This window comes from Hyperolius riggenbachi, chromosome 10 (genome assembly GCF_040937935.1).
Source record: "Hyperolius riggenbachi isolate aHypRig1 chromosome 10, aHypRig1.pri, whole genome shotgun sequence".
NCBI classification, from domain to species: Eukaryota; Metazoa; Chordata; class Amphibia; order Anura; family Hyperoliidae; genus Hyperolius; species Hyperolius riggenbachi.
Window position 1 is genome coordinate 275,126,133 of NC_090655.1, and position 27,895 is coordinate 275,154,027.

General features: G+C 43.5%; 1 protein-coding gene across 1 annotated transcript in view; it reads left to right on the plus strand.

The window, feature by feature from the left end:
- Positions 1-27,895, plus strand: part of LOC137537219 (zinc finger protein 850-like) — a 117,311-nt gene that overhangs the window by 74,012 nt on the left and 15,404 nt on the right. The window contains exons 5-10 of the mRNA XM_068259319.1: positions 8,647-8,704; positions 8,762-9,110; positions 12,725-13,832; positions 20,464-20,486; positions 22,756-22,937; positions 23,468-23,551. Of these exons, the coding sequence (XP_068115420.1) occupies positions 8,647-8,704; positions 8,762-9,110; positions 12,725-13,832; positions 20,464-20,486; positions 22,756-22,937; positions 23,468-23,551 (1,804 nt within the window). The remainder of the gene's footprint in view (positions 1-8,646; positions 8,705-8,761; positions 9,111-12,724; positions 13,833-20,463; positions 20,487-22,755; positions 22,938-23,467; positions 23,552-27,895) is intronic.

The window sequence follows — 27,895 nt, forward strand, 5'->3', positions numbered from 1 at the left end:
TCCTAGTAATAATTCACATCACAGAGACAAGAGAAGATGTATATGGAATATAGCCATGTCCCCCCAGTGCTGGCATCTCACCTTCCTAGTAATAATTCAGTCACATCACAGAGACCAGAGAAGATGTATATGGAATATAGCCATGTCCCTCCAGTGCTGGCATCTCACCTTCCTAGTAATAATTCAGTCACATCACAGAGACAAGAGAAGATGTATATGGAATATAGCCATGTCCCTCCAGTGCTGGCATCTCACCTTCCTAGTAATAATTCAGTCACATCACAGAGACCAGAGAAGATGTATTTGGAATATAGCCATGTCCCTCCAGTGCTGGCATCTCACCTTCCTAGTAATAATTCACATCACAGGGACAAGAGAAGATGTATATGGAATATAGCCATGTCCTTCCAGTGCCGGCATCTCACCTTCCTAGTAATAATTCAGTCACATCACAGAGACAAGAGAAGATGTATATGGAATATAGCCATGTCCCTCCAGTGCCGGCATCTCACCTTCCTAGTAATAATTCAGTCACATCACAGAGACAAGAGAAGATGTATATGGAATATAGCCATGTCCCTCCAGTGCCGGCATCTCACCTTCCTAGTAATAATTCAGTCACATCACAGAGACAAGAGAAGATGTATATGGAATACAGCCATGTCCCTCCAGTGCCGGCATCTCACCTTCCTAGTAATAACTCACATCACAGAGACAAGAGAAGATGTATATGGAATATAGCCATGTCCCTCCAGTGCCGGCATCTCACCTTCCTAGTAATAATTCAGTCACACCACAGAGACAAGAGAAGATGTATATGGAATATAGCCATGTCCCTCCAGTGCTGGCATCTTACCTTCCTAGTAATAATTCAGTCACATCACAGAGACAAGAGAAGATGTATATGGAATATAGCCATGTCCCCCCAGTGCCGGCATCTCACCTTCCTAGTAATAATTCTGTCACATCACAGAGACAAGAGAAGATGTATATGGAATATAGCCATGTCCCCCCAGTGCCGGCATCTCACCTTCCTAGTAATAATTCTGTCACATCACAGAGACAAGAGAAGATGTATATGGAATATAGCCATGTCCCTCCAGTGCTGGCATCTCACCTTCCTAGTAATAATTCACATCACAGAGACAAGAGAAGATGTATATGGAATATAGCCATGTCCCCCCAGTGCCGGCATCTCACCTTCCTAGTAATAATTCAGTCACATCACAGAGACAAGAGAAGATGTATATGGAATATAGCCATGTCCCTCCAGTGCTGGCATCTCACCTTCCTAGTAATAATTCAGTCACACCACAGAGACAAGAGAAGATGTATATGGAATATAGCCATGTCCCTCCAGTGCTAGCATCTCACCTTCCTAGTAATAATTCAGTCACGTCACAGAGACAAGAGAAGATGTATATGGAATATAGCCATGTCCCTCCAGTGCTGGCATCTCACCTTCCTAGTAATAATTCAGTCACATCACAGAGACAAGAGAAGATGTATATGGAATATAGCCATGTCCCTCCAGTGCCGGCATCTCACCTTCCTAGTAATAATTCAGTCACACCACAGAGACAAGAGAAGATGTATATGGAATATTGCCATGTCCCTCCAGTGCTGGCATCTCACCTTCCTAGTAATAATTCAGTCACATCACGGAGACAAGAGAATATGTATATGGAATATAGCCATGTCCCTCCAGGGCTGGCATCTCACCTTCCTAGTAATAATTCAGTCACATCACAGAGACAAGAGAAGATGTATATGGAATATAGCCATGTCCCTCCAGTGCTGGCATCTCACCTTCCTAGTAATAATTCAGTCACATCACAGAGACAAGAGAAGATGTATATGGAATATAGCCATGTCCCTCCAGTGCCGGCATCTCACCTTCCTAGTAATAATTCAGTCACACCACAGAGACAAGAGAAGATGTATATGGAATATTGCCATGTCCCTCCAGTGCTGGCATCTCACCTTCCTAGTAATAATTCAGTCACATCACGGAGACAAGAGAATATGTATATGGAATATAGCCATGTCCCTCCAGGGCTGGCATCTCACCTTCCTAGTAATAATTCAGTCACATCACAGAGACAAGAGAAGATGTATATGGAATATAGCCATGTCCCCCCAGTGCTGGCATCTCACCTTCCTAGTAATAATTCACATCACAGAGACAAGAGAAGATGTATATGAAATATAGCCATGTCCCTCCAGTGCTGGCATTTCCACTGTATAACCTCTTCTACCCTTAGCATGGCCATATTCCAGCACAGTGTAGCCATATGCCCTCCACAATATCCTCCACCCTCGGTGTTGCAGAACCTTCCAGAGGTCTTAGGTAGTTGTCATCTTCACAGGAGCTCCCTCTGCAGTTATCCAAGATTCCCCCCAGTATGAGAGCCTCTTTCTCAGTGTGGTTAGCCAGGTGTTCTCCCAGTGTAGGAGCCCCCTATACAGTATAGGTAGCCAGGTATCTGCCAGTGTAGGAGCCTCCTCTTCAGTATAGGTAGCCAGTTTCCCCCCCAGTGTAGGACCCCCCCCCCCCCTCCTCAGTATAGGTAGCCAGGTGTCCCCCAGTGTAGGTAGCCAAGTGTCCAGCTCCCTCCTCAGTACAGGTAGCCAGGTGTTTCCCAGTACAGGAGCTCCTACCTCACTTTAGTTAGCCAGGTGTTTCCCCCCAGTGTAGGAACCCCCTCCCCAGTATAGGTAGCCAGGTGTTTCCCAGTATAGGAGCCCCTACCTCAGTATAGTTAGCCAGGTGTCTCACCCCAGTGTATGTATATATATATATATATATATATATATATATATATATATATATATATATATATATATATATATATATATATATATAGTGACCCACATGATTTCTTTTGTATCATAAAAGTAGATGTGAGCAAGTACATCGCGAGGTGTTGCGGTCAGGAGGAATTTTGGCTTTGGCAGATTGGTAAGTGTGGTCTATAACCACATCCCTGTCATTTATATCTGTGGCTCTGTGAAATGTATTAGTGACAGGCTAACTATACACTGTCGGTTCTGGATGTGGGCCTGGCTTTCAGGGGCACAAATATATGATTTGCATATTCAGGAGCGATGCATCATGGGAAACCACAGGGGGCTCACTTGCAGCTGAATTATCGCACACACCTTCTGAGAAGGCAGAATTCCATTTAGCATCTTTTATCTGGTATCAGAGATGTTATTTGCTTGTAGAGAAGGAATGTAAGGGAGTCAGGAGGAATTGACTGAACCTGATGTTGTTCCTCCTGTTCTTATCCTCCATATCAATAAGCTTTAAACTGGACCTGAACTCTTGCACTGGACAGAAGCAAAATCTAGAGAAATCCACCCTGTATGTATTTAGAGAGTTCAGCTTGTCTAATTCACCCTCATCTGTGACTAATCACAAGTTGTAATTTGATCTCTCAGCTGTGTCAGCTCAGGAATCTCGATAGAGCAACTCATTTGTAAATAATGTAAACACAGGATGTTACTCCTATGTCTGCTCTCATAAAAGCAGGAAGTGGACACACTGCATATTTATTGCAGGAGTTGTATCAGCTGTAACAAAGGAATGTTTTTCTGTAAAGGTTATTATGCTGCTGCTTATCTCTTAGAGCAGAGAGGAAGTTCTGAGTTCAGGTCTCCTTTAATTTTCAATTCTTAGCCTCCTCCTGTAATACAAAGCAATCATCCACTACTTCATTGTGTGCAAACCCATACAGTATATGAGGGGAGGGTCAGTGTTTTCCACTCCAGCATACATCCAGTGATTTGGCGGCTGATCGACCATCTGGTTCAATCATTATCGAATTGGATGAAAATCGGTGTCACAACAAGCATGCCGGATTGGTGATGCAACCGATTTTTGGGGCGAAATTGGTCGATTGTTGTACTGATCAGACTGACGTGATCGATTGGGTGCGCGGCGGTAACGGCTTGTGATATCGCGAGGTAAGAGTGCGGCCAAAACCTTGACTCTTATTACTCTTAAATGTTAGATGTGCCTGTGCATTACAATACTTAAAGGGGCACTACAGCGAAAAACTGTAAAATGTAAAATATATGCAAACATATAATACAATACAATAACATTTCTATAGCGCTTTTCTCCCATAGGACTCAAAGCGCTTAGGCTCTCTCAGATTCAGTAATTAGTAGGATGAAGTATTCACACAACAAAAGTTATAATTCTGCAAATGCCAAACTGAACAGGTGGGTTTTCAGTCTGGATTCAAACACGTCCAGGGATGGAGCTGTCCTGATATGTTGAGGTAAGGAGTTCCAAAACGTAGGGGCAGCATGACAGAAGGCTCTGGGACCAAAAGTTTCCAAGTGGACTCTGGGTATGACTAGATTATTAGAACCTGTGGATCTGAGAATGCGGCGATTGCTACGCAGCTGTAACATATCTTTCATATATCCAGGGCCCAGATTATGAAGTGATTTAAATGTCAGTAGGCCGATCTTGAATAGGACCCTCCATTCTATAGGTAGCCAGTGAAGGGAGTGCAGGACTGGCGTTATGTGGCAGTGACGGGATTGGTTGGTTAGCAGTAAAATGAGCCATAAATTACTTTTCTCCTATGTTGCTGTCTCTTACAGTAGGCAGTAGAAACCTGACAGAAGTGACAGGTTTTGGACTAGTCCATCTCCTTATAGGGGATTCTCAGGGATATATTTATTTTCAAAAGCACTTAGTGAATGTCAGTTGCTCTGTCCAACTGCCCAAAAAATGTGTAGCGAAGCTGGCCAGCATCATTGTTTAAATCCTTTTTTTGGGAATATGTTTATAAAGAATAAAAGCCTTGCTGAGAATTCCCTATAAAGAGATGGACTAGTCCAAAACCTGTCACTTCTGTCAGATTTCTACTGCCTACTGTAAGTGGCAGCAACATAGGAGAAAAGTCATTTTTGGCTCATTTTACTCTTTAAAAAATGTACTTCTTGTTTGTATATGTTTGCACATATTTGAAATTTTACAGTTTTTTACTGTAGTGCCCCTTCAACTCGTCCGCGGATGTTCCCTGTTCTTCCACATATAGTACATGGGGCATGTGTGATCACCATAATGCCGGCAGAAGTACAGCAGACACTCGGCATACATCAAAAAGTAAAAGTATTTTAATGCCTGGGCATTGGGGGGCCACATATAACATTTGGGGTCCGAGATATACAGTAGGACAGTGATGGTTAACCTTGGCACTCCAGCTGTGGTGGAACTACAAGTCCCATGAGGCATTGCAATACTCTGACAGCTCTAAGCATAACTCGGGGAGGCAGAGGCGTGATGATATTTGTAGTTTTGTCACAGCTGGAGTGCCAAGGTTAGCCATCACTGCACTTGGAGCAGGAGAAGAGTGCCGACTAAAAGCTTGCACAGATTTAACTGAACAATCCGGGTGACAATTCAACTAGGGAAGGACATTTGGCAGTTTGTCATTGAGTGCAGGGAGTGTAGGGAGATCAGCCTGTAAGCAAGTGATGATCAGGAGGCAGAGTGATGCTGCATGCAGGTTCATGGTACAGCCGGGTGTAGACCTGCTACATCTCTCAGGACAGCGAGTTCTCTCATGCTGTGTTGTCATTGGAAGGACAGGGGGCTTAGTGCTGCCTTACTAGAGAGGAAAGGAGAGCGCCCAGGAGATCAGCAACTCACCAGAAGGGATAGAGCCGTGCATCATCTCTGCTTCAGTGCACTGCTGGCCTCCAGCTCCTTCATAGTTCCCACAGCCAGGCTCATCTCTGTTACATGCTTCACCCCCCCCCCCCCCCCCCCACGCCACTCATAGGAAAGCACTGAGGAGGAGAGATGGTGACTGAGTGACAGCAGCTGACTGCATTGATACAGCCGCTGCACAATGTGATGTGCACAGTAGTTTCAGCCTTGGAAGGAGGCTATAAGTTACAGCCAGGCGGCCACTAACATTAGCAGGCATATCGCCCGCCTGTAAGGCTTTAAGGAGATAACTGCGCTGCTGGATAGTGTGCTGGGTAAGGGCTCTGCCTCTGACACAGAAGTCCAGGGTGCAAATCTCGGCTCTTCCTATTCAGTAAGCCAGCACCTATTCAGTAAGGAGTACTTGGGCTAGACTCCCTCACATTGCTACTGCCTACTGAGTGCGCTCATGAGACTGCCTCACAAGCACTTTGAGTCCAACAGAAGAAATGCACTCTACAAATACTGGAATTATTATTATTATTATTACAGTATAATCTCGTTATAATAAACTCAGGTATAATAAACATCCGGGTATAGTAAACTACCTCTCCAGGTCCCAGCCAATCTCCATTATAAGTCTATGGGAGCAATGCCTGGTATAGTAAACCAGATGTAATAACACTTCTGTTATAGTAAACATGTTGTTTGGCCCCTATGTGATGCTGGCTCTGGATATAGTAAACAGTGGATGGTACATGCGTCAAATGTCAGTGGGTGTTGCATGCTTCATATGTCAGTGGGCGGTGCATGCGTCATATGTCAGTGGGTGGTGCATGCGTCATATGTCAGTTGGTGGTGCATGCGTCCTATGTCAGTGGGCAGGGCATGCTTCCTATGTCAGTGTGCGGTGCATACGTCCTATGTCAGTGGCCGGTGCATGCGTCATATGTCAGTTGGTGGTGCATGCGCCATATGGCAGTGGACATTGCATGCCTCATGTCAGTGGGCGGAGCATGCATCATATGTCAGTGGGCGGTGCATACATCATATGTCAGTGTGAAACCCATGGTCGGCTGCTCTCTTCAGCCTGGCTGCAGGTGAGCTGATACCTGATAACATTTGTAAGGGCCTGAGCCCACTGATGCAGTTGTATCCGCTTCTGCCCACTTTTAGCATCTCTAACATTGTTGTTTAACTGAAAAGCGAACACAACTGCATCAGTGGGCTCAGGCCCTAAGACCAGAAGAATTGCATCGGCGCTGTCTATACAGTGCTGTATAAATAAGCAGCCTGAGGAAAATGAGGACTAATGTGAATGTAAAAAAAGAGGATGCAGTTTTACCACTTCCGCTTTGCATTCGCCAATAAAAGTATCGTCACAGTCTGGGTAACTCTTCTCTTGTAAGCAATGACGCTCCTGGTAGCTGTGGTACTGAATGTGCAGGATTCCACAGCTCATGGGATATTATCGCTGTCACAGAACAGCCGTGAGAAAGCGCAGGCGAATCGGGAAGATTCGCGCAGTCGATTTTCTGATCGCTCCCTGGTTAGACTGCACAGTCAGCGATTGGAATGACGTTTCTTCTTTTAAAAGACAACTTGTTTTCCTTTCACCAAATGACAGGAAGCCTTCTCAGGGAGGTTTCCCAGGCACCCAGCTGTGTTAAGGGCCCATCCATCAGATGAAGTCAGATAGGAGCTTGACAGAACTAATTTAACAAGGATAGAGTTGAGACCCCATGGCACCGACTCCGTGCGGGGGTCTGACACTTAGCCTGGTGGCCTGACTTAAAAACCCCCTTATTTGATCTGATAAACCCCAGCAACTAGAACTGACCTGCTGTAACTGTTAGATGTCTATAATAATCCATAAACTGCTATATTTGTCATATTTCCTGTGTTGCAAGCTGCCAGGCCCTTCAAACTCGCAGAGTGTGTCGGACCTTGCCTGGCACTGGTACTAAGAAGATTCCAGAACATTCTGAGTTATGGACTGTCAGGCAGGTCCAAAGTAACCTGGTGATACCACAGGGGTCCCATACCTCGTGTTTGGTATCATTGAGCTGGATAAATCCGGACTGACCTGAAAATGTTATTAAATCTGCCCTGACCTGTATGGTTCTGTGAGATAGAGCCCATATATAGTTAGATATGATTTTTTGGTCCCCAGGAGAAGAGGGGGGGGGCTCATCTCCGGTTCTAAGGGGGTGCGTGGTTCCCACCCTCACTCTTACTGTGTCAGGGGTATAAAAATGGCAGAGGACCCAAAATCAATGGCCTCCACTTTGAAACATCATCCCGATTATATCCTTGCCAGCTTAAGGACATGGTGGCATCCGGCTTGTTTGGACTTTGACGCTGAGTTGCCTGACTCTGAAACCAAGGACTTAGCATTTCTTTTCCAAAAGGACACTTTCACCTGAGCTTAAGTATACGTTTATTTTTTCCCTTATTTTTATTTTCATACTGCGCTACTATTGTCTCTATAAATGCTGATTTTAATGATTTTCTGTATATATTAATTATTTATATTGCATTTATTTTTATTTATATTTATTTATTTGTTCAGCTACACCTACTATTCAGCAACACAGAAAGAATCCTAGCGTTCCGAAGAATCGCTACTACTGTTGATAGCTAGATAAAATAGAGTGTGCTTTACCGTGTTATTTGCAGGTATTAGTATCAGCGAGGTTAGGTCTCCTGCCCTTCTGCAGAAGTGGTGGCAGTTATACCCTGAAATAGTGTGTAATTTGGTTATTGTAACTCACAAGCTCCCTTCTAGCCTGTCTGCTGCCAAAATTCCAGTGGTTTCTGCACACCAATTGCGACCACAGATTGCATGGTCTGTGTGCTGAAACCGATTAGAAGGCATTGTGTGGTCTGGCCACTAGGGGGCGTGTGACAATCACCCCCTCGCAAATTATGTTCTTTTCTGTGCTCTGTTTATTACTGTTAATATCTTACAGCTATAATCTGTTATCCTTTTCAGAACTAAGATCTGAGATCAAAGAAGAAGAGACCTATGTGAGGAGTGATCAGCTGTCTACAGAAGAGAAATACTGGAGTGACCACCAGTCTTAGGAGGGGGGAGACATGATGAGGGCAATTAAAGAGGAAGAAGAAGAGACATATGTGAGGGGTGATCAGCAGTCTATGGAGGAGGGTAATATGATGAAAATTAAAGAAGAAGAGACGTATGTGAGGAGTGATCAGCAGTCTATGGAGGAGGGTGCCATAATGGTGACAATTAAGGAAGAAGAAGAGACATATGTGAGGAGTGATCAGCAGTCTACAGAGGATGGTGTCATGATGGTGACCATTAAAGAGGAAGAAGAAGAGACATATGTGTGGAGTGATGAGCGGTCTGCAGAGGACGGTGACATGATGAGGACATCTATGGAAGAGGGCCCTCTTACACAAAACAGAACAGGTGAGTAAGCAACATTAAAGGGTTCTCTGGGGTAGATAAACAAAAAGTGTCTCTTTCCTGGGGCTTCTACCGGCCCCCTGCAGCTATTAAGTACCACGCCGTCACTGAAGCCTCCGCCATTTGTTACCGTCAGTGACCTGCTAATTATTTGTCAAACTTGACAAATAGCACTGCGGCTTCGCGACCGAGGACGCGCACGTCATCGGGAGCTTACTGCGCAGGCGCAGTACAAGAAAGCTTCGTACTGCGCCTGACCAGTCAGCTCCCGATGATGCGCGCGGGAGCAAGGACACGCGCAGCCTCAGCCGCAGTACTATTCATTTAGTTAGATGAATAATTAGCAGGTCACCGGTGGCGGCTTCAGTGACGGCGTGGGACTTGACGGCGTGGGTGCCAGTAGAAGCCCCAGGTAAGTGACATTTTTTTTGTTTTATTTTACACCTCAGAGAATCCCTTTTAAATATTGAATATCTTTAGTTATTATGACTGTGTCACTACTCTCAGACTATCCATATCAGGGGTTAAAGTGAATCCGAGATGAACTTTTACACATTGCATAATTGTGTTCCTTTCGTATAGTTTATAGGGCATTCCTCAAGCCAAATACTGTTTTTGTTTAATACTCTGATTCCCTATAAACTAAACAAACCTCGCCCATAGCTTTTCAGAGAGCCTTGGCATTTTCAGACAGTAGTAAGGGCTCACGGGAGCTCAGTCTGGGCAGGAGGCGGGGGAGGTATTACTAGCCAGAGATTTCAGAGGCAGAGGGGAGGAGTGGGCGATTAGGATTTTTTCACAGGCTGAGTGCTGAAGATGCAGATAAGCTTGCCTGTGTCTAATGTTTACAAACAACATGGCTGCTGTCGTATCACAGGAAGAAATAATCTTATTCTATTGAAGCTGTTTGCAGCTAGATTTGCTGTGTCAACTATCTAAATTTTAGATAAGATATATAGACAAGTTACTTGTTATAGTTAGTTTTTCATCTCAAATCCGCTTTAGGCTATGTACTCATGTTACATTTTTGTTATCTAAAGCTATCATTCTTGATTGTATGGGCAGCCAACAGGTCTGTTTATGATCAGATTTGAGATCTGTATCATTCTTGATCGTATTTGGTGACCGCTTACACACAATAAAGGTGGCCGTAAGCTTATTATTGTTTGTGGGCCCAGTGTTGGCCTAGGAAGCTTTATTGATCTTGATTCACCCTTTTTTTTCTCTGAAACTGTCAGTTCACGCAGGTCAGGTGAAAGCTAGGTTTATGTGCAGCAATCACTTCAATATATAGGCCCTGCCAGTAAGGCCTTATACAGGGAGCAGTAGTGGTGGTGAAGGATTATTGGGTTATCTAGTCGGTCCACTACTAAAACCAGTAGACTTGTGTCCAACAGCTAAAGTCAGTGCACTGGACAGTCAGTAGACACACAGAACTGCAATATAACAATCAGGGCTGTGGAGTCGGAGTCGTGGAGTCGGGCAATTTTGGGTGCCTGGAGTCGGGAAAAAATGCACCGACTCCGACTCCGACTCCTAATGAATTTGTAACTGTAATTAAAATAGAAAATATGATAAAATGTTCTATTTCTCAGATAATAGTCATTAAAAATAATGTATATATACAGTATATATACAGTAATAGCTGTGCTTAGTCCACAAAAATGAAATAAACCAATCAAAATTAGTTACTTGTGCTGCTTCAATAAAGCAGTCCCCGTATTTTTAAGGTCAGATATACATATCTGATTGTGACTGTATATATGATGTGTACACAGGAATCTCTTATATATACTAAATAACATCTATGCTGTAAGAATAAAGCCTGATGTGTAGCTGTGTCACTAATAGAGATGGTCAACGAGATGGAAATAATTCTGCATTGATGCTGATTTATGCAAATGTATGCACTCCCTTTGCTGATGAAATCAAATAATTTGATATGTTGTTAAAATTTGGTTTGGTGACTACAAATTAAAGGGTACCTGAGACGGATGAAAAGTAAAGTTTTATACATACCTGGGGCTTCCTCCAGCCCCCTTCAGGCTAATCAGTCCCTCGCTGTCCTTCACCACCCGGATCTTCTGCTATGAGTCCTGGTAATTCAGCCACTCAGCGCTGTCTGGCCGCATGCCGCTCCCACAGCCAGGAACATTCTGCACCTGCGCAATAGTGCTGCACAGGTGTAGTATGCTCCTGGCGGCGGAGTGTGTGCATGCGCACTACGCCCGACTGGCTCAAGTACCTGGACTCATAGCAGAAGATCCAGGTGGCGGAGGAGGACAACGAGGGACTGATTATCCTGAAGGCGGCTGAAGGAAGCCCCAGGTATGTATAAAACTTTAATTTCATCTGTCTCAGGTTTACTTTGTTACATAGTAGTTTTATACTCTACATATGCACTCCCCACAGAGCTGCAGGGAATCCACTGAGAATGCTGTGCACATTGAACACAGAGGTGTTGTCTGTTTACTTACAATCTCCTCATTCCCCTGCAGAGAACCTGCACATCATTCTTACATGTCCCCACACTTACATTGCCTAGGGCCTGATAGATGTTCTTTGTTCTGGTTTGTACCTTTTACAAGTACTCTTACCAAGGACTAGTTTTAGTCTAAAGGGAATAAACATAGCAGTCTACATATCCTTCTCACTTCAGTTGTCTTGTAAAATTCCTAAGCGTTGGCAGTTAAGAGACGAATTTCATGTTACATACTTTTAATCAACAAAATTGTAATATGCAAATTAGAGGAGTCGGAGTCGTGGAGTCGGAGTCGGTGGAATCCTAAACTGAGGAGTCGGAGTCGGTGGATTTTTGGACCGACTGCACAGCCCTGATAACGATAGCAAGAAAACCAATATATCAGCCCTTATAAGGGCTTTTGGGTGTTCAGGACGCTGAACTAATAGCAATAAACTCCACTGGGGAGACAGAACAGAGGCATAACTAACGTTTTCCCTATTAGCAGCACAGCTCTCTCCCTACACTCCTTCACAGCAGCCAAATGCAGAGGGTAAAATGGATGCTTTGCTGGCGGTTTTATAGGGCAGGGGGGTGGTCTGGGAGGGAGGGATAGCTGACATGAGCATGCTGAATCTGGGGTGAGGGGTCAAAGTTTGGCTCCATGATGATGTATAGGGGGCAGGTTTGCCCGCCGACGTGAACACACGTTCTTTGCTGGGAACTGTCCACCGTTGAACAGTTCGGGCCATCTCTAGTAGGGAGGGTCAATAAGATGCAAATATGATGCAAATATGATGCAAATTGTATGCAGCTAATAATTTTTGTCAGAAAATACATTTGATAGACTGAATTGCAAACTACATAAAATGTTTATGCAAGGCAAAGTTATTATTCTGTGATTGGCTGCCTGTAATGAGCCCAAACTTCTGCAGTTCTCTGTCAGGCTGATAAATAGCAATGGTCAGTGACATGCCATTAACTCTGAGATGGTGCAAATGGTATGCTAATTATATGCAAAGTTGTGCAGTTGCTTCATATGATGGATCTTTACATCAACTTGGAATTATCAGCAGCTCACTGACCATCCCTAATGGTAATTGTTCCTCCCCTCAGAATTCTCTAACAGGAAGTGATGATGTTTCTCTATTTGCAGGGCGGAATCCCGGCATCAGGAACCTCTCAGAGACTCGTCTTTCTGTATCCACGGACTGTACAATGGATGATGATGTCACTGGACAAGAGTCTCCTGCAGATATCCTAGTGACCCCAAATATTCCCCCAGACTCCCCTCACCTGTCTAACTCTGAGGGGCCTCATACCCAGCACAGCTCTCCCCCTGCTGGAGGGTCTCATTCCTGTTCCACCTGTGGGAAGTGTTTTGTGTGGAAATCATACCTTGTCAGACATGAGAGATATCACACTGGTGAGAAGCCCTATTCATGTGCTGAGTGTGGGAAATGTTTTACACACAAATCAAACCTTGTCACACATGAGAGATCTCACACTGGTGAGAAGCCCTATTCATGTGCTGACTGTGGGAAATGTTTTGAGTATCATGCAAGCCTTTCCTTACATAAGAAATCTCACACTGGTGAGAAGCCGTATTCATGTGCTGAGTGTGGGAAATGTTTTGTGCAGAAATCAAAGCTTGTCATTCATGAAAGATCTCACACTGGTGAGAAGCCCTATTCATGTGCTGAGTGTGGAAAATGTTTTGCACAGAAAGCACATCTCGTCATACATGAGAGATCTCACACTGGTGAACACCTCTATTCATGTACCCGATGTGGGAAAGGTTTTCAATGGAGACAGACTCTTGACAGACATATGACAACTCACAACCCCTATTCATGTGCTGATTGTGGAAAATGTTTTGTACAGAAATCAGAATATGTTACACATAAGAAATCTCACCCTGGAGAGAAGCCTTATTCATGTGCTGAGTGTGGGAAATGTTTTGAACATAAATCAAGCCTTGCCTTACATAAGAAATCTCACTCTGGTGAGAAGCCGTTTTCATGTGCTGAGTGTGGGAAACGTTTTTTACATAAAACAGACTTTGTCAGACATGAGAGAACTCACACTAGTGAGAAACCCTATTCATGTGCGGAGTGTGGGAAATGTTTTGCACAGAAATCATATCTTGTCAGGCATGAGAGAACTCACACTGGTGAGAAGCCCTATTCATGTGCTGAGTGTGGGAAATGTTTTGCTTCACAATCAGGTTTGGCCAAACATAAGAGATATCACACTGGTGAGGAGCCTTTTTAATGTACTGAGTTTGGAAAACGTTTTGAACAATAATCAGAAAATTTAGATAGATGATGACAACAGTCCTGATAACAAGAGTACTGAAAAGATCATTGGTATATTAAAGTTCATAAGAGTAAAACACAACTAAAAATATCCTCCAAAAGCGAAAATATGGTCAAAATCTGCCTTCCATTTTCGGTGATTAAACTAACCATTCCCAACTTAAATTTAAATAAGTGGATCAAATCAAGAATCTCAGATATAGACGACATATGGTCTGGGGATCAGCTCAAACCCTTTGACTTTTTAAAGGATACCCGAGGTGACATGATGAGATAGACATGTGTATGTACGGTGCCTAGCACACAAATAACTATGCTGTTTCCTTTTTTTTCTCTGCCTGAAAGAGTATGTAAGTGGCTGACTCAGGCCTGACTCAGAAAGTGACTTCAGTGTGACCCTCACTGATAAGAAATTCCAACTGTAAAACACTTTCCTAGCAGAAAATGGCTTCTGAGAGCAGGAAAGAGATTAAAAGGGTCAATAGTTCATAGATTTTAGCTCTGGCGTGCTTCAGTGAATGTGTGATTGAGCAAAAACAATAAAACAGTTCAAACTTAAAAAGTAGATTTAAACATAAAATAAAACTGGAATATCTTAAAAAGTCATTTTTGGGAGAAGGAAGACAGATACAATAGTTTATTTAACCATTTATTTTCGCCTCATCCTTTAAAGTGAAAATATAAACTTCCAGATAATGACTATTACACATATTTGCAAATTAAGCATTTACTAGCTTCCTACACTGTAACCTCCAAACCTTTTCCTCGGGAATCTTGGGACTTCCTATCTAAATCAAACCTAAAGGCAGCACAACTTTCTGGTATAGTCACATCAATACCACACTTTCTCTCCCTCTTTTTGAAATGTAGAAAAGTCTGGGAACATGATCTGCAGTTATTCATACTCCCATCGGATATTAGGAAGGCATTCATTCATTAAAAAAAAAATCTCTAAATGCGTCACCCACATTGAGACCTCTACAAAGATCTGGTACAAATGGTACCTCACTCCTCGAATTTTAGCTAAGATATCCCACCAACAATCCCGAATTGTTGGAGGGGTGTCCCCACACAGGTACAATTCTACACATTTCATGGAAATGTCCCAAGCCAAACACCTATTGGTCTCACATCTTTAAAATCATATCTGCTATGACAATGAAACACACTCCCCCTTCCCCTCCATTTAGCCCCCTTTCTCAAAGATCTAGACCAGTTTCTTCCACAACAGAGAATAGGGATTTATTATTTATTTATTTATTTGTTGTATTTATAAAGCGCCAACATATTACGCAGCGCTGAACATTAATTTATGCTACAGACAATATTTAGGGGTGACATACAGCAATATGACAATACAGGAATACAAGAAAACCAGATCACACAGCACAGTATGAGTACCAGGTAATGCTTAGTCAGTCACTAAATGGGAGCATGGAGATTATGCAAGTTAGGTTCACTCAAATGCATAGCATGGGTGCACAGTAATAGAGGTGCATGATCAGGTAGGACACAAAAGGAGGAGGACCCTGCCCAAAGGCTTACAATCTAGAGGATTGCCCACATAATATGTGCAGCTAGACACCTCCTCGTGTCAAACTGAAATCAGACCGACATTCCTTCCATCTCTCAGGTAATTAACCTGGTTGACTAAAATTTTAAAATGGAATACTTGGTAAAGTCCCAAAATCAAAACCTTTGGCAGCAGGAGTGGTCCTTTGACTGGAATACCTTATTGTCCTCTTAGATAAATAACCATAGCTTCAATATTTCCAATATAACCCAACCCACTCATAGGAAGTTATTTGAGCAGTGTAGAGGTACCCTACCCCCCCCCCCCCCCCCCCACACACACACACACACCCTGTCCGAGCCTTCCCTCCTGATCTTCCCTCTGATCTAGCAGATCCTATTTTGGGCACATCCAGATCTACCTGACAATACTCAGGGTTGAGAGCTGGTTCCCTGTCACTCTTTACTACTGTAACTGCATAGTACAATTAAGAATTCTCTTCTCTTCAATGTGTTATTAAGGCATGCCTACTCCACCTTGACAAGAGAAAGTTATAGCCATACCCAATCATCTTCGCGTTGACTTTTGTCTTACTTATAGTCTTGTTAACTCATCTTTCTTGTGTTAACCATTGTTCACATTTGTATTAGATTGTTTGTTCAGGATTGTCTGCTCTGGAACACTGTGACTTTGTATTCTAAGATGTCTGGAATTCATTGTTATATAAGTGTACTACCTCTGTTTATTGTTAAAATCAATAAAAAAAATTGACAAAAAAAAGAGCAAAACACAACTAATTATTTTTCCACAGTCTCTGGCCACCTCTCTGCCTGGAATAACGATAAATGTTAATAACACCCCTATATCTTCAGTTCCCAAAGCACGGTGCTTTGGGGTAATATTTGACTCTTCTCTCTCCTTTATTCCTCACATTCACTCCCTAACCAACTCCTGTCATCTCCAAACATATCTGGCATCCGACCTTTTCTCACTCAAGACACAACTAAAATTTTAATACATGCTCTTATAATATCTTGTGTGGACTATTGTAACATACTTCTTTGTGGACTACCAACTAACACACTGGCACCTCTCCAATCTCCAATGCTGCTCGTCTCATTCATCATTCTTCTCGCTCTTTCTCTGCTAATCAGTGATAAAATGCAAATAAAAAAGAACTCTTCACCAACATAAAACTCCGCTGTATACTGTCAGGGCACCTGCATACAGATCCAGGAAGCACACACACCACCCGCTCACCACAGTCTGCCTGCTTTGCCATGAATCTGAACAGCTGTCCTATTTTCTGCTATTAGCAAGGGTCTCTGTGGAAAAAACATTTGCAATGTATGTAATATATTGCTTAAAACAATTGCCAAGCATGCTAAAGCATCAAAAATATCTTCTGGTTAAACAGAGCCACCCAAGGATTAGGAGCAATGTCCCAATCCTCCAAGCGTTTTAAGGGGGACGTAATTCCAATGAAATAGCCTATCTGGATCAGAGGAGATTTTCACCCCAAGATGTTTCACTTAATGAGGCTGGTATCGAAATTTAATTACCTAACGGCCGCGTCACGCTGAAGGGCGTGACTGTGGCGGCAGCCCCAGGACCACCTAACGCCAATTGGTGTCAAGTCCTGGGGCTGCAGTTTAGCAGGGAACGCGTGCGCACATCCACCTGCTGGTTCACGGAGTTCTGCTCCGTGGTCAGCCTGCTAGCCGCGACCGCGCCTCCATTAGAGGCGGAAACCTCTTGCCGATCAGAGTGGAGACACGAATGGTGGATACGGGATACAGACCACTACCACTGGGCTTTGGAGCCTGTTAGACCTGAATACTTTGTAGATATGTGAATGCACTGGATTAGCGCTGGGCAGAGTGCTAGATTAATATTGTTTTACGCTATGAGTGTTTTTACTATTTTTTTACATGTGGATCTTGCAATAAACCTTTTACACTTTGAAGTATGGAGCAGTGATTGCAGATTGGCTTTATTGGAAGTATACGCTAGATCCACCTGGATGTGAGGTGGTTAATATCTGGTGAGCTGCTCTTGTACAGGGGTGTGTGTGGATTATTACAGAGTGTGAAGCACAATTGGATCACTGAACACTTGTGGTGAATGCATGCCTATATTCCAGTTTAACAGTAATGCACTATGATCAGTCCATTTGAATTTTACAGGTGATGGAATGCTGTCATTGAAGAGGAGCGCTGTCTTCTATTTTAATTTTTAATTGGTTTTGGACATTTGGATAGCATTTACTCTGAGATGCTGAGAGACTTATTGAAGGGCAAGTGCAGTTTGTATACAATTTTATAAGTACCGGGCCACATTTGTGTTATCTGTGCTGGGTGGGCTCTCCAGCCCACAGCACAGATCAGCTTTTAGGCAGGGCGATCAGACTCCCCCCCCCCCCCCCCTTTTTTTTCCCACTAGGGGAAAGTCCTGCGGGTAGGTCTGATCGCCGCCGGCTATATGTGTTTAGCAGGGGGGGCTCCTCAAAGTCCCCCTCTGCAGCGCTATTCTGCCCTCCCTCTCCTTCCCTCCCTCCCCTCCTTTCTATGGGCGGTACAGGACAGCGATCCATCTTGTACAGCCTCTGATAGGCTTCAGCCTATCAGATGCCGGCGATCCCCAGCCAATCAGAGGCCGGGGATCGCCGATCTCCTTTATGGCGCTGCTGCGACAGCAGCGCCGTACGTTGTGAACACGGGATTTCTTCCCCGCGTGTTTACATTTAGCCTGCGAGCCGCGAGTGGCCGTTTCCATGGAAATCCACTTACGACCAGCCGCCGCCTATCGTTGTTAGGTGGTCGTTAAGTGGTTAACCACCCTGTTTCTTCCTACAAAGTCTTTCACAAAACTCCTAACCTGATAGTAATAGAATGAATGAGACTCAGGAAAACATTTCTTATTAGCCAATTCCTAGAAGGAAAAAAAAAGTGACCCATCTGACGCCAGCAAATCACCTAGGTGAACTATCCCTTTCTCTTTCCATTGTGAATAGACCTTGTGCCAGCCTCCTAGTTTATAACCAGGGTGGTCTAGAAAAGGCATCAGAGGCGATATATAGGCCTGTAGTCCATATTTCTTTCTCACCTCCCTCCATGTAGTTACGGTGTCGCGATTTAGAACATTTTGTTTTATGTAGGGTGGTAAGAGACATAGAGGTGTGTGTAAAATACACAATGGCGGGTAAGGGGGGAAAACTTCTTTATCCAGGTCCGTAGGTGTGTAAAAACAGGTTTTCCCCAACCAATCCTTCACATGGCGGAATAAAGCGGCCAAATTATATGGTCTAAGATCTGGGAAATTGAGACCCGGGTTGAAAATGTGTGCCTTTAGCTTAGATAGTGCTATCCTAGGTTACCTTGATTTCCAAAGGAAATGAACAAAATCAGCCTCTATGGCTTGTACATCTTGTTACTTGAGGAGAAGAGGTAAGGTTTGTAGGGGGTATAATAATCGAGCAAAACTAAACATTTGTATTAGTTGGACCCTCCCCGCTAAAGACAGAGGAATGATGTCATTCCTTGACTATTTTTTTTTTTATTAAACGGGAGTAATTTAAATTATATAATTATTATTATTATTATTATTTATTGTATTTATAAAGCGCCAACATATTACGCAGCGCTGGACATTAGTTTAGGTTACAGACAATATTTAGGGGTGACATACAGCAATATGACAATACAGGAATACAAGAAAACCAGATCACACAGCACAGTATGAGTACCAGGTAATGCTTAGTCACTGGATGGAGCATGGAGATCACACAGCACAGTATGAGTACAAGGTAATGCTTAGTCACTGGATGGGAGCATGGAGATCACACAGCACAGTATGAGTACAAGGTAATGCTTAGTCACTGGAGGGGAGCATGGAGATTAGGCAAGTTGGGTTCACTCAGATGCATAGCATGGGTTCACAGTAATGGAGGTGCATGATCAGGTAGGACACAAAAGGAGGAGGACCCTGCCCAAAGGCTTACTATCTAGAGGGAGAGGTAAGGACACGGAAGGTAGGGGACCAGAGTTTAGCTTTGGGTTTAGAGCTATTGTGAAGGGTGGTAGGCCAGAGTGAAAAGGTGAGTTTTGAGGGCCTTCTTGAAGGAGGGGGCTGCCCTAATGGGTGGAGGTAGTGAGTTCCATAGTGTTGGAGCGGCTCTTGAGAAGTCCTGGAGGCGTGCATGGGACTGGGAATTGGTCTATTTGTTTGGGGACCTTGATACCTAAATATGTAATAAAAGAACTATGATAAGAGATATGGTTGGAGACTAACCATGGATGGTTTAAAGATGCTAGTTTAGGAGAAAGAAACATGAACTCACTCTCATGGTAATTTATACAAAATCCTGACGATTTATTGAATAGGTGTATATGATCAATGGTACCATTTAGGTCTCTGGGTGTGCCATAAATAAAAGTACTTCGTCTGCAAAAAGCACTGAAAGCAAATGATGAGAGCCTATTCTGATGCCTTCAAAAATCCCATTCTGGGAGAGAGAGTGCGCTAGGGGTTCCAAAGATAATTTATGCAGACATAAAACCAACCAAGCGTTGATTCTGTTGATCCCTTTAATGACTAACTGTACGCGGTTTATTGCAAGCTTTCGAAACGTTAAGTTTCTTCTTCAGGCATTATACAGAACTGTACATTATACAGAACTGTACAATAAGAAGTTTTGAATTGCATACAGACTTATATGTGGTTCTGTAGGCTTAATCTGACATGATGCCACACAGTTGTCCTCCTTTGAAATGTAAAAAAGACTTCCTCAGTCCAAAAGAACTCTGGCAGCATTTGTCACTACAGATAAACAAACATAATAATCAACTTATCTTTCAGCCAGAGAGCAGCAACAACAGACAGACTTGTTAAAAAGTCCACCAGTTTGAAAGGGAAAGAAACAAAAGAAAAACTTTGAAAGAACAGAGGCCAAATGGTGTTACAATTCATACATACTCATGAAACCAGGCTTTATGTTCAAACCTTTGCTTAGAGTCTGAAATATCTTCATAAACTTGTATTCAAATGTCCGACGTTTCTTCCCAGATTTGAAATTTCCCCTTACGATGGTAATTTTCAGGTTCCTTATGCTGTGGGCACGTTTGTTAAAATGTAGTCCTATTGGGGTGTCCCTTTGTTTGTGCTTTACTGTAAAGCGGTGCATGTTTAGCCTTTTCCGCACTGATTGATTTGTTTCCCCAATATATAGATAAGTTAAAAAGAACTGGAGATAGAAGATATCCCTGTCGCACTCCTCTCCCCAGACTAATAGACTCGCTCAACACTCCCGTCAGAGAGATCCGTGCTTGGGGATTTATATGAACCAGATCTATATATAAAGTTACCTGAAAAGACAAACCATATCAAAACTTTTGACCCATAACCACTCTATGCTATCAAAGGCCTTCTTAGCATCTAAGGCCATGAAGGCCTCTGATCCTACTGTGGAACCCTTCAATCTAAAGGCCTCAAGAGCCGCCAGGACTGATATTAAACACATCACTTCTGTTTTGCACAAAGCCCACCTGTGAGTCATGAGTCAAACTCGGAAGATAGCATGCCAGCCTATCGGCCAATATCTTGGATCCTTCCATCTTGAAAGTGGAAGCACGATAGTGAGTCATGAAACGCGGCTTTGATTATGCCTAGGATTTGTAATGGAACGCAGACAGCCCAAAGACTTCTGGGTAACTTAAAGTGGATCCGAGATAAACTTTTACTCATTGCATAATTGTATTCCTTTCCTATTGTTTATAAGGCATTCCTCAAGCCAAATACTTTTTTGTTTTTGTTTTAATACTCTAATTACCTATAAACTAAAGAAGCCACGCCCACAGGTTTTCAGAAAGCCAAGGCACTTTCAGACAGTAGCAAGGGCTCATGGGAGCTCAGTCTGGGCAGGAGGAGGGGGAGGTATTACCAGGGCCGGCCCGCCCATGAGGTGGGGTGAAACTTTTGCCTCAGGCGGCACTTCTGGGGAGGCGGCACCCGCCCGTCCATGGGTGTGAGGGGCCGTCCGAGCTGGAGGGGATAGCGGGCAGGAAGGGGGTATTGGGTCTAGCGGCAGGGAGGGGGGTCGGATGGAGTCATTAGACTTCATTTGAATTCCGAAATCAAGTCCTTCTGGACTCAAAAGCCCATCGCTGCCGGTGATCACTCCAAAAATGCTTCCATGGTTAAGAGCATCCCCAAGACAGAGGATCAGCCAGCTTCTCATTAGGGGTTTTACTGGCAGATTTGAGATTCCTTCATTTGATGGTCAAGGTTGTGTTGTGGTTCCTAACCTGAAATCCATTGATCATTTTCCTCTGTTAGCATTTAAAAAGATTTGTAAGGAAGTAAAGACGAGTCGAGTAGTGGGCCCCTTTGAGTACCCTCCCTTTTAGAACGTTTGCATTTCCCCTCTTGGGTTGGTACCAAAGAAAGCACCAAATGAGTTTCAGATGATACATTATCTGTCATTTCCTAAGAATTCCGCATTACATGAATGTCGATTAAAAACCTTGTTTCTGTCCCATTTGCTTACACCTTGGCCGTAATTCGAAGATTTATTATTATTATTATTATTTATTGGATTTAAATAGCGCTAACATATTACGCAGCGCTGTACAATAAATAGGATTACAGACAATGATAACGGGTGACAGCACAATACAGGTAATAGACAATAGATACAACAATACAGGTAACAAGCAATAAGATACACAACACAATGCAGATAGTAACACAATGCCAGATCATACACTGGAGTGGGAGTGGTAAACATACAAGTTCCCATAATTCTGGGTAAAGTGCACACCGTCAAGTATGATACACAAGGGGATAGGGCCCTGCCAAAGGCTTACAATCTAGAGGGAGGGGTTGGTGACATGAAAGGAGGGGGGTGCGTCAAGAAGCTCTCAGTAGAGAGAGTTAGGGCAGCCTCCTGGTGAGGTAGGCCCCCTTAAAGAAGATTTGGTAGTAATGCCTTGCTAGCAAAGACTGACATACAGTCTGCATTTAGACTCCTCCCAATTCATCCTGACGGTTTCAATTCTCTGGGTTTCTGTTTTGACTGAAAATTTTACTTTGACCGTTGTCTACCTGAGGGTTTCTCCCGGTCATGTTTTATTTTGAAGCTTTTGCTACATTTTTGGAATGGGTGGTGTCACCAAAAATTAAACAGGGTTCCCTAGTCCATTATCTGGATGACTTTCTCTTAATTGGCCCGGGGGATTCTAAATCGTGTCAGACACTGTTAGAAGTATTTGTGGAAACCATGGAAGAATTTGGAGTTCCAGTTGCCGAGGATAAAACTATTTCCTACTTCTTCATTGGAGTTTCTCTGTATTACCATAGATACCGAGAAAATGGAGTTCCACTTACCCACGGCCAATATTAATTTGATTAAGTCGTTGTTGAATGCGCCATTGGCAAAGGAAAAGGCCACAGAGAAGGAGATTCAATCCTTACTGGGTCATTTGGCCTTTGCTTCCAGAGTAATGCCAATGGGAAGAGTTTTCTCTAGAAGGCTGGTGAAGGTAATTGCTGGTTTGAAGTCTCCACGTCTGCATGCAGAATGGGGAGAGAGGTGAAGGAGGATTTTTTAGTTTGGTCAGAATTCCTTTCCTGTTATAACGGTAGGGCAATGTGGCAGCAAGACTTTGTTTTGGATTGTGAAATGGAATTTTTCACGAATGCAGCAAGAGCTGTGGGATATGGAGCCTATTGGAAAGGCCATTGGTCGGCAGAATGATGGCCTTTATCTTGGATAGATGGAGGAGTGACAAAAAAACATACTGCTGTTGGAACTTTTAATAGTGTTGGTGGCATACATAGTCTAGTCTGGGGATAGGAGTTTGCTAATAAGCATATCCAGCTACAGAGAAGATAATAAGGGCTTCATGTACGCCATTAGTTGTTTGTCTGCAAAATCAGAAATGGTAGTGAAGCTTTGGAGACACTTGGTTCTGTTGTGCCTTAAAAATAACAGATGGATTAAGGCATCATACTTACCATGAAAGAGAAATCTAATAGCTGATGCATCTCGACAACAGTTGGTCTCTTTCAGAGCTTTGGTTCTAGAGGTGGATCAGAAGGGAATAGCTTGTCCAGTGCATTTATGGAACCTCATCTGGTCATGATCAGGAATATGGTGAGAAACTCAGTGTCACATAGTACTTGGTTGGGTTATGAGTCTGCGTGGGATTATTGGTGTCAGTTTGCATCCAGTTTCTTGGTGTCCCCTTTTATTGACTTTGAAGAATTATTCTTGTTATTTATTTGTCAGGAGGTTGGAAAAGGTTCATCTCATAGTAAATTGTTAAAGGTTTTGGCAGGGGTTTCATTCTTCAGACGCTTGGCTCAAGTTCCAGTTTTTAGCTCATATCCAGTTGTCAAGAAGTTTTTGAAAGGTTTAGGCAGAGGTTGTCAGACTGCAGATGGTCGCAGACTGGATTCTTTTCAAATGCTGCAGGATATTTTTGAGGTTCTAGAGAGGGTTTGTTTTGATTTTTATGAATGCTTACTTTTTAGAGCATCATTTGCATTGGCTTTTTTTCTGGGACTCTTTGCATATCGGAGATGGTTTCAGTTAATAAGTCCTCTGAATCATCTCTGAGGTCAGAAAATGTTCAGTTGAATGATGACAATTTGAAAGTTTTTATTTGTAGATCAAAAACTGATCAGATAGGTAAGGGTGCTTGACTCCACATGGGAGCGCTAAAAGGCTCTTCTTGCTGCCCTGTCAAAACTGTTAGTGAATTTCAGACTATGCCTCAGTCTGTCTCTTTTCTGGTTCACAAGGATGGTTGGCCAGTATCAGCCTTCCAGTTCCATTTGGTTTTTAGAAAATGTCTGACCCGATTAGGTTTGGAGTCATTTAAGTTTACATAACATTCTTTTCAGCTGCTAGGCTTGGTCTACCGGTTTCAGTTATTCAGTGGATTGGACAATAAGAATCACAGAGATACCAATTGTATTTTAGACTTAATTTGTGTGTCTGTTGATTTTGTGCTTTAGGCCAAAAGTAAATTATTTGGATTATAGGCCATTCATATGTCTATTGGGCGTTAAAGAGAGCCAGGCAAAGACCATACTCAGAAAACCTCTACTTGGACATTGAGACTTGCCAGGTCCTATGGCAAGGAACTGGTGGTCTCAGGTGGTATGGTCTTCTTTCTATTATCTATAATTAGCTTCATGATTGGCCTTCTCCGGATCTCCTTATCCTCCATGCTGACGGAAATGATATCGGGAAAATTAATACGCTCGACGTGTTACCCAAGATGAAGTCAGATGTTCAGTGGCTGGCAGAACAGCTGCCCAATACAAAGCTGACTTTTTCCTAAATTGTGCCGAGGCTGCTATGGCATAGGGCTGAATTGAGATTTATGAACAAGATCCGGAAAATAATCAACAGATTTATATCTCAAAATCCTATAAGGGAAATACTCAGTGGCATATCTTAAAGAACCCATTTATGGTGACCATTTGCTAGGCCCACATGGGCTAGCCCCATGGAACGTAGGTCTACATGGGCAGCTATTGAAATCCAGAAGGCTGTAGGCCCGGCGATAGCCTTAATATTATAACGGGTATCCTAAAGCAAAGGACACGTTGACTGAGAGACATCACAAATACACATTAACCAATACAAGTAGAACTTAATATTCTAACATCTACTCTGCCATGTCTAATAATAGACACTTTTTAGCTTATGGTATGGACATTTATAGATAGGTGGAGAAGATATGTTCCTCAATAGGTATACTGCAACTATGATTCAGGGAGTGAGAAGTTGATAGGGGATAATGAAATTCTACTCCTGATCTTTTGTTCTAAGGCTATGTTACAGTTGACCAAAGATAGTAGTTTAGAAATTGAGAGTTGGCAGCAGAACAATACCAGCATAGGGGGGACGTATGGAGTGTCGAACCATTTAAAAAGAAGTTTGCGCAACGACTCCCAATGGAAATTACATCTAGAGTATTTAGGGATTAGGAGATATGGGGGTACTAAGGTCGAAAGACCAAGTATGACAGTATTTCTGGAATGGTGAAGTAGGTTTGTTAATGAATTCTTCATACCACACAGATATGCCACCTGCAAAGTTTCCTTTGAAATTGAGCATAGTTAAGATTTGGTTTGGTAGCAGAGGGAGGACCATTTGAGTGGATCTGACCAAGTTAAAAATTATATGGTATGTGAAAAGCTGTGAAAGGCCTGGGCATTTTAAATGCAAATTTGCATACTGGAATTGAGGAGGCCGCGGTCTGGGGGGGCAAGGCCAGTTAACTACTTAAAGACCGCCCCACGCCAATGGGCGTGGTCACGGCGGCAGCCCCAGGACCGCCTAACGCCAATTGGCGTCAGGTCCTGGGGCTGGCAACTGCAGGAGATCGCGCACAGGCTGTGCGCGCATCTCCTGCTTGAGGGGCAGAGCTCCACCCCGCCTTCAGTCTCCGAGGAAGACTGTTAGACGGCGAAACTGCCGTCTTTACCTATAGTACAGCGCTGCGATCAGCAGCAGCGCTGTACTGGGGACAGCCGTGTCACACGGCTATCCCCCTGGGGGACAAGAGAGAGTGATTGGCTCTCATAGGAAGAAGCCTATGACAGCTGATCGCTAGGATTGGCTTGCTGGGGGGAGGGAGGGGATTAAAAAAATAAATAAATAGCCAGAATTAAATAACATAAATATTTATTAAAAAACAAAAATAAACAGGGGGGGGGGGGCGATCAGGCCGCACCAACAGAGAGCTCTGATGGTGGGGGGAAAGGGGGGGGGGGAATAACTTGTGTGCTGTGTTGTGCTGCCCTTGGCCTTAAAGCTGCAGTGGCCATTTTCACAATAAAACCAGGCCGGTCTTTAGGGGGGTTAATCACTGTGGTCCTCAAGAGGTTAAGCTGTCCTGACTTGTGGGTAATGTCACTCTGGGGTGGACATTACCATGTAAAGGGAGAGGTGATTGACCTGGCCATACATAGGAGTGCCGCCCCTGCCCCCCTGTGGGGTTAAAAGTTCAGTTGCTGGCCTCTCTTTGTTTAATTTCAGGCAGGTGCGATGCCCCAGATAGCTGGAGAGAAAAGAGGTGAAGAGCAGCTGATTTGTGTTTCAAAATTTTTATTGAAATTTTTAACAAAAAATAGACAAGGGGAAAAACAGAAGTAGCATATATGACATGAACAATGAGGTGACATTGTATATTTGTACAACTTTACAACCATAAAAAGTCAGAATGAAATACAATAAATGAAGAGGCAAGGCGAGTCTGTTAACAAAAATAATGTAGACAGCCGGAGCTGACATAAATGGAGGGGCCTAAAGTTGGTACAACAGTCACCTTGGGTAACTGAAACGAGGAGGGAAAGGGACAAACAAGACAAGGGAGAGAATGTAGGAGGTCAGTCTGGGCCTCCAGGCCCAGTGTGGGCTGTGTGTGTGTGTGTGTGTGTGTGGGGGGGGGGGGGGGGAGTAGTATCTGAAGAAGAAGCCGATGTACCTCAGAGGATTAAACCAGCTATCTGGGGGAATGCTGTGGTAAGGGAGAGGTGCGGGGGCCGACCTGGTGGGTAGATGGAAGGTCGGACCAAGGGGGAGCCTAGGAGGTTAGCTCTAAGCAGTGAACAAAACCTCTGCCATTGGTAAGTCTCATGGTTTGAGGAGAAGAAGGAGAGGAAGAGAAGAGTGAAAAAGAGGAGAGTGGAGAGGAAGATGAAGATATTAGATGGGCCCATCTCACAGCCTAGTAATTAGTGTGTCCTCCATGTTGGGGTGCTCAAGCTGGATCCAAGGGTCCCAGATTTTCTCAAAGGTTTTGTGGGTGTCTCGGAGTATACTCGTGAGTTTTTCATTGACCATATAGGAGTTCAATCTAGCTTTAACTTCCTCAAAATTGACTGAGGGTTTCTTCCAAGAGCAGCTGATTTGACGGCAGAATCGCAAGCAAGAGAGGAGCAGCCAATCAGAGGCCAGAAGGGGCAATAAAAGGGCCGGCCGCTTGACGTCAGCGGTGGCTGAAGAAAAAGAATCACCGGTCCAACCCGCCCCCCCCTCCCTTGTCGCTGTCCATTGAAATATGGGGTATCTTTCAGGCTAGGTTCACATATAGGATAGCATCTTTTTCTGGCATTTTCCACGGGTGCGTTTTTGTATTGCGTTTTTGTGCATTTGTGTTTTGCATTTTTTTTTATGCAGATGCGTGTTTCGTGAATTTGTACGCGTTTGCGGTTCCGCACATTTTTTAAATTAAATATATGCAAATCATTAGGAAGACAACAGGAAGTGTAAGCACATCAGAGATCTATACTTTTTAATTAAAAACGCAGCAGAAAACGCATAAAAAACGCAAAGCATGTGCGTTTCCATAGACTTTTATTATGTGCATTTTAGCAGCCAGCCTGCATATTATGCAACACTGCAAGCGTCTTACAGGAAGCTTACTGTAAATCGCAGGTGGAACGCTGGTCCTTCTGCGTCTCATAGACTAACATTGCT